This window comes from Paroedura picta, chromosome 2 (genome assembly GCF_049243985.1).
Source record: "Paroedura picta isolate Pp20150507F chromosome 2, Ppicta_v3.0, whole genome shotgun sequence".
NCBI classification, from domain to species: domain Eukaryota; kingdom Metazoa; phylum Chordata; class Lepidosauria; order Squamata; family Gekkonidae; genus Paroedura; species Paroedura picta.
The window spans coordinates 35,480,228-35,500,243 of record NC_135370.1 but is presented as its reverse complement, the minus strand read 5'-3'; the positions used below and the strand labels follow the sequence as shown (position 1 = coordinate 35,500,243).

The 20,016-nt window shown below is 45.9% G+C and overlaps 1 protein-coding gene across 2 annotated transcripts in view; it reads right to left on the bottom strand.

The window, feature by feature from the left end:
- LOC143829214 (neurabin-1-like) overlaps positions 1–20,016 on the bottom strand; it is a 60,826-nt gene that overhangs the window by 36,960 nt on the left and 3,850 nt on the right. For both annotated transcript variants that reach the window (XM_077319712.1, XM_077319713.1), the window contains exon 3: positions 352–484. In XM_077319712.1, the coding sequence (XP_077175827.1) occupies positions 352–484 (133 nt within the window). The remainder of the gene's footprint in view (positions 1–351; positions 485–20,016) is intronic.

Here is a 20,016-nt window from a genome sequence, read left to right as displayed (position 1 = left end):
ATATGTTTTGTTAGAAGAAGAGTTATGGTTTTCTACCCATCCTCTCCCCACAACAGACACCCTGTGAAACAGGTGAGGCTGAGAGAGTTCAGAGAGAATTGTGACTGACCCAAGATCACCCAGCATGTGGAGGCGTGGGAAATGAAACCTGGTTCTCCAGTTTAGAGACTGCCACTCTTAAACACTGCACCAAAGTGGCTCTCTTAGTCCTGGAATCACCATGAAATATTTAGGAGGCAATCTATCTACTGAACAGAAAAAGGTGTACATTTCTACACATCATTTCTAGAACTCCTTGGGTGCCCAATTTTTCTAACGCTAATAATTAATCTATTTTGACTACAAGTGTACCTTTTTCAATTTCCACAGGAAAAACTTCCATTTTCTCAACCCGTTTCTCAAGTTCATATTCTGCTGATGCTGCCACAGGGTCAACTTCTTCATTACGCCTATCATAGTCTTCATTTGAGTAGGTACTGAAAACCTGAAATAAAAAGTAATTGCAGAAGTTTTTCACTCACATAAGTTGACAAGAACTCAAAAGAAATAGTATTTAAATACTAATCTGGAGTACACCACTTTTGTATCTCCTTGCAGTCTCATTAAGCGATATGAATTCAGAATCAAAAAGCTTCTTTCTACCTCAGCAAATACACAAATAATTAATGATGGATAAATGAAGGACATATGTATTGATTTTGTCTCCACAATTCATCTTCAAATTGTGAGTTGTTATCAGGGGTGGGAATAGAATTAGTAAAGAATATGAAGACTGAAGGTAAGTTAGTGGGGGAATAGAGTCATAGAGACAAAATACTGCAGAAGCCATGGAAAGAGAAAAAAAAGTAACCATGTAAGACAATGAATTTCCATTTCCCATCCACAAGTTTTTTTTTAGCATACTGGTTTTAAGCACATTGTTCAAGCACACTGGAGAACATTTTGAGAAACATATCAAAGTATACTTGAAGTCATATGCTAAATGCTATATTTTCTACAAGGAGAAGCCAAAAATCCACATGGAAGCTGTTCTACTTTTTGAATCATAGATGTTTTTAAGAAAAAGATTTTAAAAGCCTTAGCATTTCTATATTGAAACTGATTATTTTTAAAATTGTTCAGAGTGTCAGAGTGAAATTGTTTGCCAGCAACATGAAATACCAAGTTCCATCTAGCACTATATTTTGTAATCACTGATGAACTGTTCAATCTTTTTTTTTAAGACAAACCCTATATTAAGTATTACATTTGTTATGCTAACAGCTCAGTAAAGTTACACATTATGTTTTGGAGAATCCTTTAGTTCAGAACAGAAGAAGAGCTGGTTTTTATACCACACTTTTCACTATCCAGAGGAGTCCCAAAGCAGCTTACAAACACCTTTCCCTTTCTCTCCCCTGTGAGGTAGGTGGGGCTGAAAGAGCTCTAAGAGAACAGCTCTGTGAGAACAACTAATTGTAACTAGCCCAAGGTCACCCAGCTTGTTGCATGTGGAGTAGTTGGGAATCAAACCCGGGTTTCCAGATTAGAGGCTGCCATTCTTAACCACTACACCACACTGATTAAAACAAAATGCAATGGGCACCATGCTTCCAAACAGCTGTCTACTTCAGAAGCTGAGCCACTCAGCAAAAACAGCATCTGTTATACAGAATAACTGTATCAACTTATGGAAAAATCTTATCTTACAAATGGGAAAGGAAAATCTTATTTCTTTCTTCATACATAGGTGATCACAATCTGAAACTCACCCAAGCAATTCAGAATTTTAAATAATTATTTATTTATTTAAATTATAGTCTATCTTCCTCCTTGGTGGGACTCAATGCAGATTGCATAAAAACCCATAAAATCCCCAATCCTTAAAACCATAAACTTCCAGATGGCAGAAAGTAAATCCTTTCCCTCCCCCTAAACCAGGGGTAGTCAAAACTGCGGCCATGTAGTCCATGGACATCTGGAGGGCCGCAGTTTGACTACCCCTGCCCTAAACCATCCACAAAGGGGTTCACAATTGATGATATAGGAAAGCAGAGTGGGGGGGGGGCAAAAATCTTAAACAACCCAGCCTCAACCTGATAAATGTTTAATATATGTAAAAAATATATTTAAAATTAATTAACTCCCACCCTGGTTGAGAAAACCTGGGTTATATACACATGCGACTAAGTTATATACCCACTGCACTAGAGAGAAACAACTTATGGATTTCCATATTGTATAAGAAGCATCAAAGTGCAAGGTACTTGCAGTTTTCATCACCACCATCACAACGCCTAAAGCACATCAGCTTTAAAATTTAACTGCATAAAACTCTCTGAATAAAGGACCTTCCTCTGAAACAACATGCCTTCCATGAAAGTCTAGCTTTCATTGAATAAATGTACAACAAAAGGGAAAGAGTTCTAACAGCTGAGAACATCGCTGTTTTAGGACTGAAATTGAAGTGAAGCAGATCCCAAACAGCCTGAAGTAGCCAGTGATCCACCCAGACATTGAAAGGACCTTTAAAGCCAACACTTGGGCACCCATCAACTAAAAGTTGTATTCTGTTCCCAGGTTAGATTCTAGACAATACAAGTAAGCTGAATCTTTCACCCTCACTGTATCCACAGTCCCAAAGGGGAAAAAAATTAATCTCCCACAGCACAGGCATTAAATGTACCCCTACAACACTTGACTGGGTTTTAGCTAAAGTAACAGTTTTAAAGGGTTGTTTCAAGAGCCTTGCTTCTCATCAAAAACCATGTACAAACACAGGTATACAAGGCAGGTAAGGATCAAGTTCTCTTGCTTGCCTTGCCTGCTCATATTCAGACTAACATGAGTACAAACTGAATACTCACAGACGGCGTACCAATGATTAGAAATGCTGGTGTTCCTGACTGCTACAGCCCATATTTCTCCAGTCTGTCCATACAAAGGTTCAGTGCTCAGTCCTGCTCTCCCTGTACACACATTGCCCTATATACGCGAAAGCCTTGTGTACAGAGGTGATAAAATTTTGAACTTTAGCTTCCAATAAACAGTAAAAGTGTTGCGCAATTACTCTCAGGTTAAGTGTTTAGAAACTGGGCAATCATCCTGGAACAAATGTTTGTCCCAGTATTCAGCTTTCTGTAATATAAAAAATATGATTACATGAATGAATGAAGTTTGGGGCAAGTTCAGAGTGCTCAATCTTGCTCTCCCTCTACACACAGTGCCTTATATACACTACAGAGGTAGCTAGATGCACAAGCTGGTCAGTACATACTCAATGCCAGCATCCCTAGATGAAGCCTCAATCCTGGATCCATTTCAGTCCAGCTCCTGGCTTGGCTATGGAGTGGAGTTGGTGTTAGTCGCTCTGACAGATGACCTTCAGAGGCAGCTGGACTGAGGCAGATTGGCACTGCTCTTGATGCTAGATCTCATAGCAGCGTTTGATGAGGCAGATCATGATGCTAGGATACAGAGGATACCACAGTGGCTACTCTCTCACTCCAGGATCAAGGACAGAGGGTTGCGGTTGGAGAGGATCAATTCTGTTGCTAGACAGTCCAATGTGTTATTCTGCAGGGGGCGGTTCTTCCCCCAATGTTATTCAACATCTTCATGAGCCCTCTTGCCCAACTGGTCTGAGGGATTAGGCTTGGGTGATATCAATATGTAGATAACATCCAGTTCTACCCCCCCGATGACTGGTTGGTCAAACTCTCCCCCTTCTCCCCCCAGAACAACTTGCCAGATGCCTGTAAGCTGTGGCTGTTAAAATAGAGCCACCTGAAGCTGAACCCTTCAAAGATGGGAGTCCTGTGGCTGGGGAGGAAGGGACCAGTGGAGGAAATGCACTTAGCCGGAACAGTGTACAGCTTACCGCTGCACAGACAGCAAGGCATCTGGAAGTGATATTTGATGCCTACCCTTCTATAGAGTCTCAAGTCACCAGAGTAGCACAACAGGCATTCTTCCATTTGTACCAGGATAAGCTACTAGCACCATACCTAGCCCCAGATAACTTAGCCACAGTCATCCATGCAACGGTCACCTCCAGATGAGACCTCTGTAACTCGATCTATGCAGGCCTTCCCTTGTCCCTACTCCAGAAGTTACAGCTGCCAGAGTTCTAACCAGAACATTGTGGAGGGCTCATATACGCCCTGTGCTCAGGCAGCTGCATTAGCTCCCTAAGGAATATCGAATTAGGTTCTAGGTGGTGGTTTTGACCTTTAAGGCCATTTGTGGGCTAGGGCCAGCATACCTGAGAGACCGCCTCTCCAAATATACCCCCCCAAAGAACCTCATGCTCCATTGGCTCCAACAGGTCAGTGGTCCCTGGCCCAAGAGAAGTCTGCCTGGGCCTCAACCATTGCTTTCTCAGACCTGCCTCCCAAATGGTGGAATGAGCTCCCAGGAGAGACGCAGGCCCTGTTGGAGCTCATTGAGTTCCACAGGGCCTGTAATATGGAGCTCTTCCACCATTTATTTATTTGTGTCAAACGTAAGAGAACTCACAACTAGCTTCTAAATTATAGAAAGCTTTATTGAGAAGTACTACACGCATCAAGACTGGAGAAGTCAAATCTGACCTGAATACAGATTTGCTTCTTCTTATCAATACAATTCTCCTGCCCAAAACTTGAAAGTTCCCAAGGGAGGGGGGAAGGAGAGAAGAGGCACATGCAATTAAAACAGTGATACATTCTCATGGCCTTGACTGGGTGATAGCGAAACCAGACCCAGCCGAGAGGCCTCAACAAGTGATAAGAGTTACAACAACATATTTCACTTATAATTGTTAGCAGGAATATAGGACCTGTGGCAACCAGGCACCAAGCAATATAACTGTCATGGAAGAACTCAGGCTAATTTATGACAGAGATTCTACAATCCTGACATCCTTCCACCCTAAAAAGGACCCCCCCACACACTAGCCCGCATCCACTGGACGAGGACAATCTGGGAATGCACGGTGGAACGCCCGAAGGAGGCGTGGGGCTTTTACATTCGCTGCCTCCACCCACTCCCTCTCCCCCGAAGGGAACTCTTTCCAATCCACCAAATATTGGAGGCGACCCTTGTGCACACGAGAGTCCAAGATCTGATTGACTTCGTAGTGGGTGTCTTTATCAACGTAGACAGGCACTGGTGTTGAGAGCGGAGGGTGCCACACATCCGGCACCGGGGCTCGCCGCAGCAGGCTGGAATGAAAAACCGGATGCACATTCCTGTAAGTTTTAGGCAAACGCAATTCCACAGTCACAGCATTGATCAGCTTCACGATGGGAAAGGGCCCCACAAATTTGGGACCCAGTTTCTTAGATTGTTGCTGACAGCGTAAGTTTTTTGTGGACAGGTAGGCAAGGTCACCCACCTTCCAGGCTGGGGCAGGTGCACGTTTTTTGTCTGTCTGGGACTTGTAAGCTTGTTTAGCCTCTTCAAGGCTAGAGACAATATCTGGCCACCCTGCACTAATAGTTGCTGCCCATTTTGTAACGTCAGGAGCTTCAGCAGGATCAAAATCCCAGGTGGGTGCAGCAATTAAGTCAGTCCCATACACCACCTTAAAGGGAGATACTCCTGTGGAGGCATGCACCCCATTGTTGTAGGCAAATTCAGCAAGTGGCAAGAGGGCAACCCAATCATTTTGTTGGTGGTTAATAAAACAGCGCAGATACTGTTCAAGGATTTGGTTCACCCGTTCAGTTTGACCGTTGGACTCAGGGTGGTAGCCCGAGGTCAGGGCTTGCTCTATTCCCAGCAACTTCAAAAGTTCCCGCCAGAACTTGGCAACGAACTGGGGGCCCCGATCTGTGAGCAATCTCCTAGGAATTCCATGTAGGCGGATTATGTGGGTCACAAACATAGAAGCCAGTTTGGCCGCTGAGGGCAAGCCCGCACAGGGAATAAAATGGGCTTGCTTTGAAAATGCATCCACCACCACCCAAACTACAGTCTTGCCCTGGCTGGGAGGCAGGTCTGTAATAAAATCCATGGTAACATCGGACCAGGGTCGGGCAGGGGTGGGCAGAGGCTGCAGCAGCCCCTTTTTCTTTCCCCCTGGGGGTTTGGAAACCAGGCAGGTGGGGCAGCCTTGTACGTATTTCTCCACATCGCTCCGTAACGTCGGCCACCAATAATGTCTTCTGACCAGGTGCAGTGTTTTCACAAAACCAAAATGTCCTGCGGTTTTTGCATCGTGGCAAAGTTTTAAAACGTCCCCGCGCGCCGCCGCTGGAACGTAAAGGCGCTCCCCCTTGAAAAACAGGCCCCCCTTGTCGAGTAGGTCAGGGCGGAGGGAAGCAAACTCAGAGTCCTGTAACACCTCCTTCTGAACCCACCCACCGGGAATCGAGTTTCCTTTCTTTGTATGACTGCGCGTCACCGCTGCCATCCCCAATTGGGCGGGGGTGAAAACTGTGTCCACCAATGGGTCGCGCTTGCTGTTGTACTGGGGCAAGCGGGAGAGAGCATCCGCCAAAAAGTTCATTTTGCCTGGCAGATGCTTAAGAGTAAAGTTGAAACGAGAGAAAAACTCCGCCCACCGCATTTGCTTGGCAGAGAGTGAGCGGGGCTGCTTGAGTGCTTGGAGATTTTTATGGTCTGTCCAAACTACAAATGGGACGGCAGACCCCTCCAACCAATGTCTCCATGTGGCAAGCGCTAATTTTACTGCGGCTGCCTCTTTTTCCCAAATTGCCCAGTTGCGTTCTGCCCCGGAAAACTTCTTTGACAGATAGGCTAAGGGGTGCAACTTCCCATCCTCCCCCTCTTGTAGGATCACGGCCCCCATTGCCACATCCGAGGAATCTACTTGCACGGAAAATTGCTTGGTTGGGTCAGCGGGCCAACACCGGTTCGGATGTGAAAAGGAGCTTCAGACTCTCAAAGGCTTCCTGACACCGGGGGGTCCACTGGAGTGGGGCGCCCGGTCGAGTTGCCGCCTTTCCCCCCTCCTTTGTTTTCAACAAGTCAGTGAGCGGCAATGCCACTTTGGCAAAACTGGGAATAAACGTTCTATAGAAGTTTGCAAAACCTAAGAAGCTCTGGAGCTGTCTCCTCGTCTTGGGGGGTTCCCAGGCCAGCAAGTCCCGCACTTTGCCCGGGTCCATTTCAATTCCCTCCTTGGAAACCCGGAACCCCAAAAATTCCACCGCGTCTCGGTGAAATTCACATTTTGAGAGTTTGGCAAACAGATGGTGCTTCCGCAGCCAGCGGAGCACTTTGCAGACTAATTTGGCGTGTTTACCCACATCTTCCGAATACATCAAAATATCATCAATGTAAACCAACACCCCTTGATACAACAAATCATGCATAATTTCATTTATCATGTTCATGAACACGCCCGGAGCGCCGGCGAGGCCGAACGGCATTACAGTGTATTCAAATTGGCCCAAGGGGGTGTTAAAAGCAGTCAAGTACTCATGCCCCTTCTTTATGCGAACCCTGTAATAGGCTTCTCTCAAGTCCAGTTTTGTAAAAATCCGAGCCCTCCCCAAATGTCCCAACAAGTCCTTAATCAAAGGCAAAGGGTAGGCATTGCAGGTGGAGACAGCATTCAGTCCTCTGTAGTCCGTACAGAGGCGCAGGGACCCATCCTTCTTTTTCACAAAGAGGACTGGGGCAGCCAGGAGAGAAGTGGCCGGTCTGATGAATCCCCTGGCTAGATTCTTGTCTAAGAACTCCCTAAGCTCCTTCATTTCCCTAGGGCTCATGGAGTACAGTTTGGCTTTGGGAAGTGGCTCACCCTTCTTTAGCTCAATTGCACAGTCTGTTTTTCGGTGGGGAGGTAGTTGGTTGCATTCGGCCTCTGCGAACACATCCTCAAAATCTTGATACTCCCGAGGGAGAGCAGGCACCCCAGCCGCCCCCACTGCGGCCACGACTCGACAGTCTCGAGCTGGTTGGGGCCGCACATGCTGCTTGCAACTGGGTGATGAAAACTTCACTGTCCCTTTTTTCCACTTCACCGAGGGATTGTGTTCCCGCAACCAGTCCAGCCCCAGCACACACGGGAAAGCGGAATGGGGCACAACCGGGGGTTGGATTTGCTCCCAATGCTTTTCAATGTCCAAGTCCATCGGGAGCGTTTTTACCGTGGCTTCCCCCCCCCGGGGCACATTTCCCATCCAACTGAGTAATGGGCAAGGGCTCCCCCAGAGGCACCTTCCCCACTCCCAAAGTCTCGGCCAGTGCTGGGCTAACTAGGGTTTTGGTACACCCCGAGTCCACTATGCAACGAACACCCAATTTTCTCCCGGAGTTGGGCTCCGTGAGAGTTGCGGGCAAGAGAACCAGTGGAGAGTCACTCACCGCGCGTCTGCCCCTGCCGGAGACCTGCTGGCGGGGCGCCTTCACAGCAGGCAGTCTTCGTTTCCCGACTGCTCCTCCGATTGAATTTCTTCATCTTGGCTGCTGCCTTCTGATTCCTCCACCACCGTTGCAGCCCCAGCCGGGGCCAGCAGGGACTTGGCACTTTTCTTCGGGGCCGCTTTCTTGGTTGTGGAAACTTTGGCCGGGGTTCCCCCCGTCGACTTGGTGCTGGGCGATGTCTTGGTTGGGCATTGAGCGAGAAAATGGCCAGCCTGGCCACAACCCAGGCATAATCCCTTTTCCATGTGCCGCGAACGCTCGCTCGGTTCCAGCTTCGCCTTGGGCTTGGCTTTCTTAGGGGTAGACGTCTTCCCAGCCGTCTTTTCAGCAACTCCTTTATATTCAGCCGCCCGCTCCAGACGGCTTTCCATCTCTCCTGCCAGGTGCACCCATCCCGACACGGTCAGTGGGTCTTCCAAAAGGAGGCACTTGCTGGACAAATCTCCTGAGAGCCCCCCTACGAAGGCATGCACTCTCTGGGGCTCGGTCCAATCCGGGACAGCAGATGACAGCTCCTTGAATTCCCGGGCATACTTGGCCACTGTCATCTTCCTTGCTTCAGGGACTTGAGCTTCTTCTCCGCCGTCTCCTTCTCGAAAGGCTCCACGTACATCAGGCGCATGGTTCTCAGGAAGTGATTGTAATTCCGGATTGTAACGATAGAGGTCCATGAACCACTTTGCCGCCTTCCCTTCCAAGTACTCTCCCACAAAACGAACACGCTCGGCATCATCGTTAAAAGTGAACCCCATGTCCATCATGTAGGCTTGCAGATGCACCAGGAACGACGGGAAGGTTGACGGGTCTCTGAGAACTTAGCTTTGAACTTGTAGGTGCTCCGCATCTCCACTCCTCTGAGATGGGGAGGCAAACGACCCGGGCCCCAATCCATCGGAGCCCGCACTCCTCGGCCAACGCCTCGCCCCACTCCTGCCGCGGCTCTTGCCGCCGCCGCTGCTCTCGCCGCCACCGCTGCTCTTGCCGCCGCCTCAGCCGCTCCGCCAGCCCCGGCCGCCGCTCCGTCCGCTGCCCCGGCACAGTCAGCAGCCGCCGCTGCAATTTGTAATCCACCGGCTCCGGCAGCCAGTCCGTGGGCCACGACTTGACCCAAACCCGGGAGGCCCACTCCTCCCACAGCATCGGCCCCACCAAGGCCGTCGTCTTGTTCCTCCTGCAACTGCGCTGCTGCTCTCGCCGCCGCCAAGGCTGCGGCTTCGTCTTCGGCGTTCATCGCCGCCGCCTCGCGCTCCCTCAGGGTAGGAAGATCTCTCTGCCTTCGGCCGCCGGGTTCGCGGAAGTCACCTTGCAACTCGCGCAGCAGGCGTCTCACCTCGCGCTGCTCCTCCGGATCCAACCGTCCCGACACACCCTGCAGCCAGCTGGTCACACTCTGTCCAGTTTCTGCTGCAACTCGCGCACCTCCAGGGCGGACGCCAACCCTTGGCCAGGCACCTCCAGGGGCAGTTGATCAGGCCACTGCTCATCACCCGTCAGGTGGTCGTACCTCGATAGACGCCTGCGTTCTGTGATGTGCCTTTCCAGGAATTCTGCAGGACCCGGGGTTGCCTCTCCCAAGGCTCTGACCATGCCCGAGCTAAACGAGCCCGCGCCGGCCACATCGCCTTGAGAGAGATCCCAATCCAGGCCCTCTTCCTGCTCGGTATAGATATTGCCTTCGTCCTGCATGTTGGTAGGCGAAAGGTGCTGTGAGATTTGACTTAATGTCAAACGTAAGAGAACTCACAACTAGCTTCTAAATTATAGAAAGCTTTATTGAGAAGTACTACACGCATCAAGACTGGAGAAGTCAAATCTGACCTGAATACAGATTTGCTTCTTCTTATCAATACAATTCTCCCGCCCAAAACTTGAAAGTTCCCAAGGGAGGGGGGAAGGAGAGAAGAGGCACATGCAATTAAAACAGTGATACATTCTCATGGTCTTGACTGGGTGATAGCGAAACCAGACCCAGCCGAGAGGCCTCAACAAGTGATAAGAGTTACAACAACATATTTCACTTATAATTGTTAGCAGGAATATAGGACCTGTGGCAACCAGGCACCAAGCAATATAACTGTCATGGAAGAACTCAGGCTAATTTATGACAGAGATTCTACAATCCTGACAATTTGAGGCCAGGCTACAAGTAACATTTAAGACATCCCCACCCCAATAACATCCTAGATAAACATTTGTTCAGATAGGCCTGAAATTATTAGGATGCTGACTGCAGTTCTGGGATGGTTTTAAATAAGTTTATCTTGTTTTATTGTATTACTGGTTTTTAAATTGCTGTACACCGTCCCAAGACGGCTGTGCCGAGGGGGGCAGTTTGCTTTAGATATACAAAAGAAATCAAAATAAAAAATTCGATTCACCTGCAACAAATTTTTAGTTCAGCCAAATAAATAAAATTACAGACTGAGAATTTAATAGCAAAGGACAGCCAGCCAGCTTTGAGGGGTTTTTTGTTTGTTTTTGCTTTGGGTGTGGCAACGTTAACCTGTGTGGCATGAAGTTCCCAATTTAAGCTACTTACGATCACTATCGCCTGTTTCCCCAGATATCACGGTGTCTTTACCATTCCCAGCAGACGAGTACCCAGTAAACAGCTAATATAACTAATAGTTCTTTTGTACTCTGCAATATAAAAAAGAACGTCTGCTGGGAATGGTAGCTCTGCAAAAATATGGGTTTATCTAAGTCATGCTAAATAAATTCTGAGGAAGAACTCATAACTAATCTCAGTGTGCTAACGCCGAACAATTATAAAAAGAAATGTGAACACAGCACTATGATGAGCATGAACACCTCTTAACATCCACAAGTATTTCAACAACAATGGTCACTCGTACTATATGACATAATATGACATTATGGTCAGGGCCACAAGCCAGCGGCTAGTATTTCGCTTTTCCCTATAATACGGAATAGGCTACGATTCCTACTTGATAACTGTATGTCTTACACAGTAAAGGACAAAAATAAATATCAAACTGGAGGGTCCTCAAATCCATGTACTATCTTTGCTATGGGTAAGGGTTTGCCACTCCTCTCCACAAGAACATGACCAAGTGTAATGATTCCTGCTTCTTCCCATCCTTCTCCCTCAGCAACACTTAAAATACCTTCCCCTTCCATTTTCCAAGCAGCTTTCATCACTGGTTGATACTCAATGAATGGGTTACCTCTTCCAGTTCAAGGTGAGATAGAGCAATGCAGGCATTTGCACCGTGCAATGACACACACGGCTCACCTTCAGACCCCCCGATGGATGGGAAGGGAGGAATAGCAACAGCAATATCAGGAAGAGGAAAGGCCTTTCCACAGTGAGATACAGGCAAACCCAATATAACAACCCAACCGCACCACCACCACCCTCCTGCTGACCTTAGAGATTCTAATTTGGTGGTACCCTGCGAGGTATACAGAGTCTAATGCCTGCTTGCCAAGACAGATGGCTAGGCCTAATTTTGGGCTAAGTACCAAATCTCCCCCCCCCAATGAACTTCCGATAAAATTCAAATGAGCCCTGGTTACAATATTTTCAATCCATCATCAATTTTTTGCAAACAATACACAACTAATGAGTTACTGTCCTACCTAGTTCTCATCACCTATCACAGTGAGAACCAAGTGCATTCTTAAAACAAAAATATTTTTAGTCCTACAGCTGTGTGGAAAATATCACTAGAAATAATTATGAATTTCAATCTCTTCACTTTCTTTTTATCTGTAAAATGAAAAACAAAACAAGATATTTATTGTTATTCCTCCAGCAGGCTTGGAAGTTTTTACCAATGAAAAAGGGAGGGGAAGGGAGGCACATGGGGGGAGTCCACTGAAGAACTTTTAAAAACTTCATTTCATAAGATAGATCACTTGTAAAGGAAAGCTTGCTGCAGTTCCTTGGATATGGACAAACACCTGAACGATTTCCTTTTGGATATTACTTTACCCATCTGACAAAATGCAGAAGCAGATTGACAAGGCCAGATCAGTAACTAGAAATAACCAAATACAAGTTGTTACTAAAAAGTGGTAACAGGACAACACAGTTATCTGTTGTTCCCAGTTCAAACCAGTAAAGTTCACCTTCAGTGATCTATAGTCCATTCTGGGCAACAATACAGCCCTTTCACAGGCAACACATGACAGGCCTTTCCTTCCTTACGAACAAACCTTCCCCAAATCCAAAATAACTTCTTAGAAACAATTATGAACTGTTGAACAAACACACAACGCGGGAACTAGGCCCTGAAACAGAAGCCAACTCTGGCTTGGATCCAGTGATAGTTTCTGTATATGGAAGGGATTTCAACTGCAGACTTCCTTGCCTCTCTCATCTCATCCCACTGTAGCATAAAATAATTTCAGAAACGCTGCTCTACAGGGACTGCAGAGACTATATTTACTCAGGCAATATCACTACAAGATCTAATAATGTCAGCAGTATTATCTTGGGCTCATCCACCAATATGATTCAGATTCAAACTTTATTACAGTCGTTCAGACCACATTATATGAACTTAGCACATAAAAGACCAAAAGAATATGGTAATTTAATATAATACAATTTAAAACAGATCATAAAATAGAAGTTAAAATTATGCTACTTTAGAGCATCGGATTTTTATGATAAATATCACGTGTCATCCGCTCTCTACACAGGACTAATATGTCAGCTCCTATGCAAAAGAATAAATGGACACCAATTTGACCTTAAAACTGACTGAGTTTAGAAACTAGTGGAGAATACTAGTTAGTGCTACAACAACATCACTGTTCTCAACCAAAAGAAGAAAAAGAGTTGGTTTTTATATACTGCTTTTCTCTACCAAGAGTCTCTACCAGAAGCTGAAAGGATGACTGCCACATGAAACCTGCCGAGTTAACTGAGAGCCAACTGGGTATAGTGGTTGGGAGCGATGGTGGCGGAAGAGTAGGCAATGGTAAGCTGCTTTGAAATGCCTTTGGCTAGTAGAAAGCAGGGTACAAAAAACAGCTCATCTTCTTAATTCATCAAAAGTCTGACAACATTTTTCAAGGACTTAACAAGGATCTGGCATTCCTCAATCAGCAAAACTGGGGAAATTGCAATATCTCCAATTACTGCTATTGTGAGTGGGCTCTGTAGGCTGATTATATTTGTATAATTACACCTCATCTAGTACTTCCTAAATCTGGTGCTTTAACTTGGCCTTTAAAAATTTGGCTCATAATTCTGTGTATGCGTCTGCCTCATGATAACCTATATACATCTCACAAAGCAGGCTCTATTCCACAAAAGTAAGATGTGAATATAAAGTTGATTTTTAAGATTCTGCTCGGCTTCTGATTATTATATATTATTATTATTTATTATTATTATTATTATTAGATTTATAGCCCGCCACTCCCTTGCGGCTCGTGGCGGGTAACAATATCGCAATTCCCCATTAAAACCCCATAAAACAATAATAACATTGCCAATATTGCCGGCATGGCAAGAATGGCAGTTCAACTCCCCCCCCTCCCTCCCACTACTAGCGCGTGGAGAGGAGGTCCTGATGATGTTTTGCTTCGGGTCCAGAACCCGAGTCCCCGGGGGAGGCATAGATCTATTATCAGCCCCGGCCTCAACCATAAACCTGGCGGAAGAGCTCCGTCTTGCAGGCCCTGCGGAATGTTGAAAGATCCCGCAGGGCCCGCAGCTCTCCCGGGAGCTCATTCCACCAGGTCGGGGCCAGGACCGAAAAGGCCCTGGCCCTGGTCGAGGCCAGGCGTGCTTCCCTAGGGCCGGGAACGACCAACAGGTTTTCACCCGCAGAGCGCAAGGCCCTGCGAGGGGCATAGGGCGATAGGCGGTCCCTCAGGTATGTGGGTCCCAACTCGCGTAAAGCCTTGAAGGTTAGAACCAGAACCTTGAACCGGATCCGGGCAGCAATTGGCAACCAGTGCAGCTGCCTCAGCACTGGCTGGATGTGGGCCCTCCAAGATGTGCCAGTAAGGACCCTAGCAGCTGCGTTTTGCACTAGCTGAAGTTTCCGGATCAAGGACAAGGGAAGGCCCGTGTAGAGCGAGTTACAGAAATCTATTCTGGAGGTGACCGTTGCATGGATCACTGTGGCTAAGTGTTCGGGGGACAGATAGGGCGCTAATAGTCGGGCCTGGCGAAGGTGGAAAAACGCCTGGCCCGCTACTTTTTTGACCTGCGCCTCCAAAGTCAGGGAGGCATCAATGGCCACACCCAAGTTCCTGGCCTGGGACGTGATGGTGAGTTGCGTCCCTGCCAGGATGGGTAAGCGCGCTTCCTGGTCCTGCCCCCTACGTCCCAGCCACAGGACCTCCGTCTTGGAGGGGTTGAGTTTCAGGCGACTCTGCTCGAACCATTCTGTCACTGCTTCCAAACATCTGGCGAATGGTTCCGGGGAGGAGTCCGGGCGGCCGTCCATGAGGAGATAGAGCTGGGTGTCATCAGCGTACTGGTGGCAACCCAGTCCAAAACTCCGTACCAGCTGGGCCAGAGGGCGCATAAAGATGTTGAATAATGTGGGGGAGAGGACCGCACCCTGAGGGACCCCACAAGGGAGTCTATAGGAACGCGAGAACTCATCTCCCACTGCAACCCTCTGGGTCCGGTCCTGGAGAAAGGAGCGTATCCAGCGTAACGCTGTGCCCTGTATCCCCGTGCCGGCAAGGCGGTGGACCAACAGCTCGTGGTCCACGATGTCAAAAGCGGCCGACAGGTCCAGAAGAACCAGCACTGCCGACCCGCCCTTATCCAGCTGGCGACGGAGGTCATCCAACAGGGCGACCAGCACCGTCTCCACCCCGTGGCCAGGTCGAAAGCCAGACTGATATGGATCGAATGCCGAAGTTTCTTCCAAGAATGCCAGGAGCTGGTCTGCCGCGGCCCTTTCAACCATCTTGCCCAGGAACGCCAAGTGCAACACTGGGCGATAGCTGGCAGGGTCCCGCGGATCCAGCGTAGATTTCTTCAGGAGAGGGTGAACCACTGCCCCCTTCAGCTGCTCAGGGAACTCCCCGGACTCCAGGGAGAGGTTGATAATGTCCCTGAGCTGGCCTCCTATCTTCTGGCCGCCTCCTTTGAGGAGCCATGATGGACAGGGGTCAAGGGGGCAAGTGGTCGCCCTAACTGAGCCTAGCAACTTGTCCACTTCGGATAAAGAGAGCCGTCTGAAGCCATCAAACGTCACCTCCAAAGGCGGCCAACAGGCCTCCAGTTCATTTACTGTATTAACTGTGGCGGGAAGATCGTGGCGGAGAGACGAGATTTTGTCCGCAAAATAGCTCGCAAATGCCTCACGGCCGAGTTCCAATTTGCTATTATTTTGGCGCCCCTCAAGGGCGGTAAGGGATCTAACTACCCTAAATAATTGGGCCGGGCGAGAGCTTGCGGACGCGATTTCCGTGGCAAAAAATTCACGTTTTGCCACTTTCACCGCCATCTCATACGCCCTCATAAGCGTGCGATAAGATGTTCTCGTAGCTTCGTCGCGAGTCTTCCGCCACACTCGCTCCAGTCGTCTCACTTCCCTTTTCTTCTCCCGTAGCTCCCCGGTGTACCAGGGAGCCCGTTTGAGTCGAGGGCAGAGAGGACGTTTAGGGGCGATCTCATCTATAGCAGCTGTCAGGCGGGACTGCCAGTCCGCCACCAAAGCCGCTATAAGCTACTTGACACACCTATGTCAACTATAAAATGTGCTGATTGGGGAGAACCTACATTTCTTGCACACAGATATAAAAGGAATCAGACAGCTCTGAATAAGAATGCAGTTCATGCAGGGAGCTAACAACAATCCCAGAGGAAAGCTCAGTTCACCCCTTAAAGGCAGAACTTTGCTTCTCACATATCATTCACTGAAATAGTACTGATATAGTAATGCTTACACCAAGGCTTAACAAATCCCAGGCATCAGGTTGCCATGGCACCTAGATACTTCAGCACTTACCGTATATACTGGTGTATAAGCCGAGTTTCTCAGCACAATTTTTCACACTGAAAAAGCCCTCCTTGGCTTATACGCAGGTATATACGGTAATTGAAATAACAGCCTGCTCCAGCCGGCCAAGCTGAGCTTGTTCTGCCAGGTTTTAGGACATCAAGGGTTTGACTGAGGGACTCTGATCTTTTTTTCCTTTTGCCTTCACTTCTGCCTCTTCTTAATCACTTCTTCCAAACTATTATTTTGGTTTCTGTGGGTGGGGTGGGTTTTGGGGTGCTTTAAAATTTACTGTTTCTTTCTCCTAGTGTTTCTTTCTTCTTTTATTTGAGGGGCAGCATTGTTTGGCTTTTCTTCTTGGGGTTGTGTTTCCTTTAAAAGTTGAATTTTTCCTTTAAAAGTTCTTACTTTCAGTGTTCAGTTTTATAGTTCTTTATTATTACAGTGTTTTTTTTCTGGGGGACACTGTAGTTGTAGTTAATTTGTCCATTCTCCCAGTTTGGTAGATGTTGTACTTGTAGTAGGTTGCCAACTTTGGGTACTGTTGTTCTGCTCTGGTTTGCTGGCCTCGGGGGGCACTATTTGGTTCTCCTGCCGGAGCTGTTCTATCAGAGCTCTCACAGTGTGTCTGGCATGAAAAAAGGAAGGCGATTGTACTTGAGTATATACGGTAAGTATTTTCAGCAAAGATTTTATTGTGGTATCCCTCAGCAATTTTCAAAGTTAAATAAAATGAATCAGAATATTTGGTTGTATGGTTAAAAAATAATGTGCATGAAGTTTTTGTCAGTGCATGTTTATATCCATACAACACTCACCATTTATTTGTGGTGAATCAATGTATTTCTTAAATAGTTTTTTATATTGGCTCCTATACTCTATGCAGCATTTTAAAGCAATAAATGAGAAACTGAGAAAGTAGATTAAGGGTCTGAGATTAGCTTTTTGTCGTGAAGATAGCAACTATACTTACTTAAAACACTTCTGTCATAGCTGTAATAAAATTATGAGAAACTGAAGAAGTTAGGATTAGGTTTTATGGTTGCAATAAATAGAAAATAGGGTCATTAAAACACAAACTCCTGAAGGCTGAAAAATTAGTCTGGCTCCCAAAGCCAAAGAAAATTGATCAGGGTTTGGTTTATACTTTATTAAATAAGTATAATAAGTTAAATTGGCCTAAAATCTACTGAAGTTATCTTTGCTAGGAAAAATAATGCATGTTTATGAACACAACCTGAATGAAACCATAACAAATGACACACTTTCCCTTTGATTCATGAAAAACAAAAATACCTGGAATTACTTAACATATGAAACACTTAAGAAGGCAGTACAAATGATGAAATCATGGGCTACAAAAATATTTTGAAAGCTTTATATATAGGGCAGCCTTTCTCAACTTTTTTATCATTGAGAAACCCCTGAAACATTCTTCAGGCTTCAAGAAATCCCAAAAGTAGCACAATCCTGCAGAATATAGTTGGGAAGCGTAGCTGTGTACATGCCCACCTGAGGCCCCTCTCCTTCCTACCTCCCACAGGTCCATCGTTGGCCATTTTGGGAGGGGGGGCAGGATGACATGGCCATATATGGTTATATCACTTGATAAACATTTAACAAATTTAAAAAATATATAAAAAATTAACTCCTACCCATTCAGGAAACCCTTACAGAGCCAACATAGAATCATTGGAAGGGACCTCCAGGGCCATCTAAGTCCAACCTCCTGCACAGTGCAGGAACTCACAACTACCTGCCCACCCACAATGACCCCAATTTGCCCTGGTTGAGAGCCTGATATAAGGCAGCAGAACCATAGTCAACAACATCAACGTAACATGTCAGCCACAAAGTCACATGCTCCTGATCACTTCTCTCTGCTGTAAACTGTCACCTCTCCTCCTTTGTTATCCTTAGCCACGGTTCAGGTAATGCTCTGGTTGGTGAAGATGCAAATATTAATCAAACTCTCACCAGAGTCAGGATTTTATGTAGATCTGCACCACAGGTTAGGAAGGAAACTGTTTAGCATAACTGTAGTTATGCTAATGCTGAGAGACAAGCGAAGAAAGTTCATGCCATAGAAGTAAGGAGAAGGGAGCATCTAAGCATACAGCCAATGATTAAGAGATCAAAAATGTTACATCTGTGCTTAGACCTATGTGCAAAAGGCACTGCCTAATCTTAAGATTACCAAGTATAGACTGGTCAAGAGACAAACACTGGTGTTTACTGAGGCAAAATAAGGACAAATGCCCAAATCATGACGATAAATAGGTCAGCTGCATATCTTTTTAAATAGTCAGTAAAACAAAAATCTCACATGATGATGAATTCTCACCATTGATGATCTCTAATATCCCCATGGGGTATAAATGAGGTTTCTAAACCATGAAAACCTAACTACAGTTTCAGTCTGAAATTGCTCATTGCACGTGTTTCAAACATTTTAACTAAGACCACATTGACATAAACAATTATTTTACAAAAAACAAACTTGCATTTTTACCCTCACATAATTTTCAGACTGCCGTTTTGAAACCTTAATGTTTTAACATTTGACCCTCGCTTATCGTACCTATATAAAGTTTCTTCATAATAATCTCTGTGCTAAAGATGTTAGGCTAGCAAACACAGTTATGGGCCTCTACCAGGACAGTCATACGGGCCTCTATGCATAGGGCTGCAGTTGAAGAATCCACATGCAAATATCATATTATATTAGAATAAATAAATGATTGATAATGCCAGTTTTAAGTAAAGATTAGTGTGGTTCACCATGAATGCAGTTTCAGGTGCATTATGGGAGATACAATGGAGCTTTTTAAAAAATGCATTTAATTCACTTTATGGAGTATACATTGCTCACATAGCACACAAATAGTATAGATATGGTGTGCATACTAATTGCTTAGGGTAAGTAGTATAATCTGTAGAAAAATATTTGCATAAATTCTGAAAGATTATATAAACAGAGTACAAGATGTGAAAGACTGTGCATAATTCTTACTCCATTCCATAATTATAGTAGGATGCTAAATATGCAGCAGGAAGTCCCATTGTTTACTGGAAGTAAGCATGGAGATTGCAGCCTCAAATATTTTACTATGGCTCAGAGGCATGCTAGCAAAGCAATACAAAAACACCATTATGAATTTTTGCTCAAATCTAAGCAATGTTTCATATAATTTTAATTTTTTCTCTATGAATATGAAGATATAACTAACCTGCTTAAATTAACAAAGATTACTGTGTGTCCTATATCCATCCACTTAATATTGCTTCAAATTTGGGATGGATCCAGCCATCTTTTTCACTCAATCTTTCCCTTCTTACTACAGCCCCATTACTCACAAGGCTTACATACATGTATATCCCATAACCCAAGGGGGACCCTTCCTTCATTTTTTAAACATTATTAGAAGAAATAATGCCTTAGTAAGTGCACCTGCTGTACACTACAATTTAAAGTTATCAAAGGTATACACACCATACAGATTCATAGAAGCAGTTTCCAGACATGACAGAAACGTATTAGGAGTTCTGCTGAATCAGACCAGTGGTCCTTCTAGTCTGCTTCAATCCTGTTCCACACAGTGGCCAACCAGTTGTCACAGAGGCAACTTGTAAGGAACAGAGGCCAGGGCCTACTCCTGATAACTGTCTCCTAGGACCACATCAGACCTTGCAAAAGGAACTAAGGGCCATT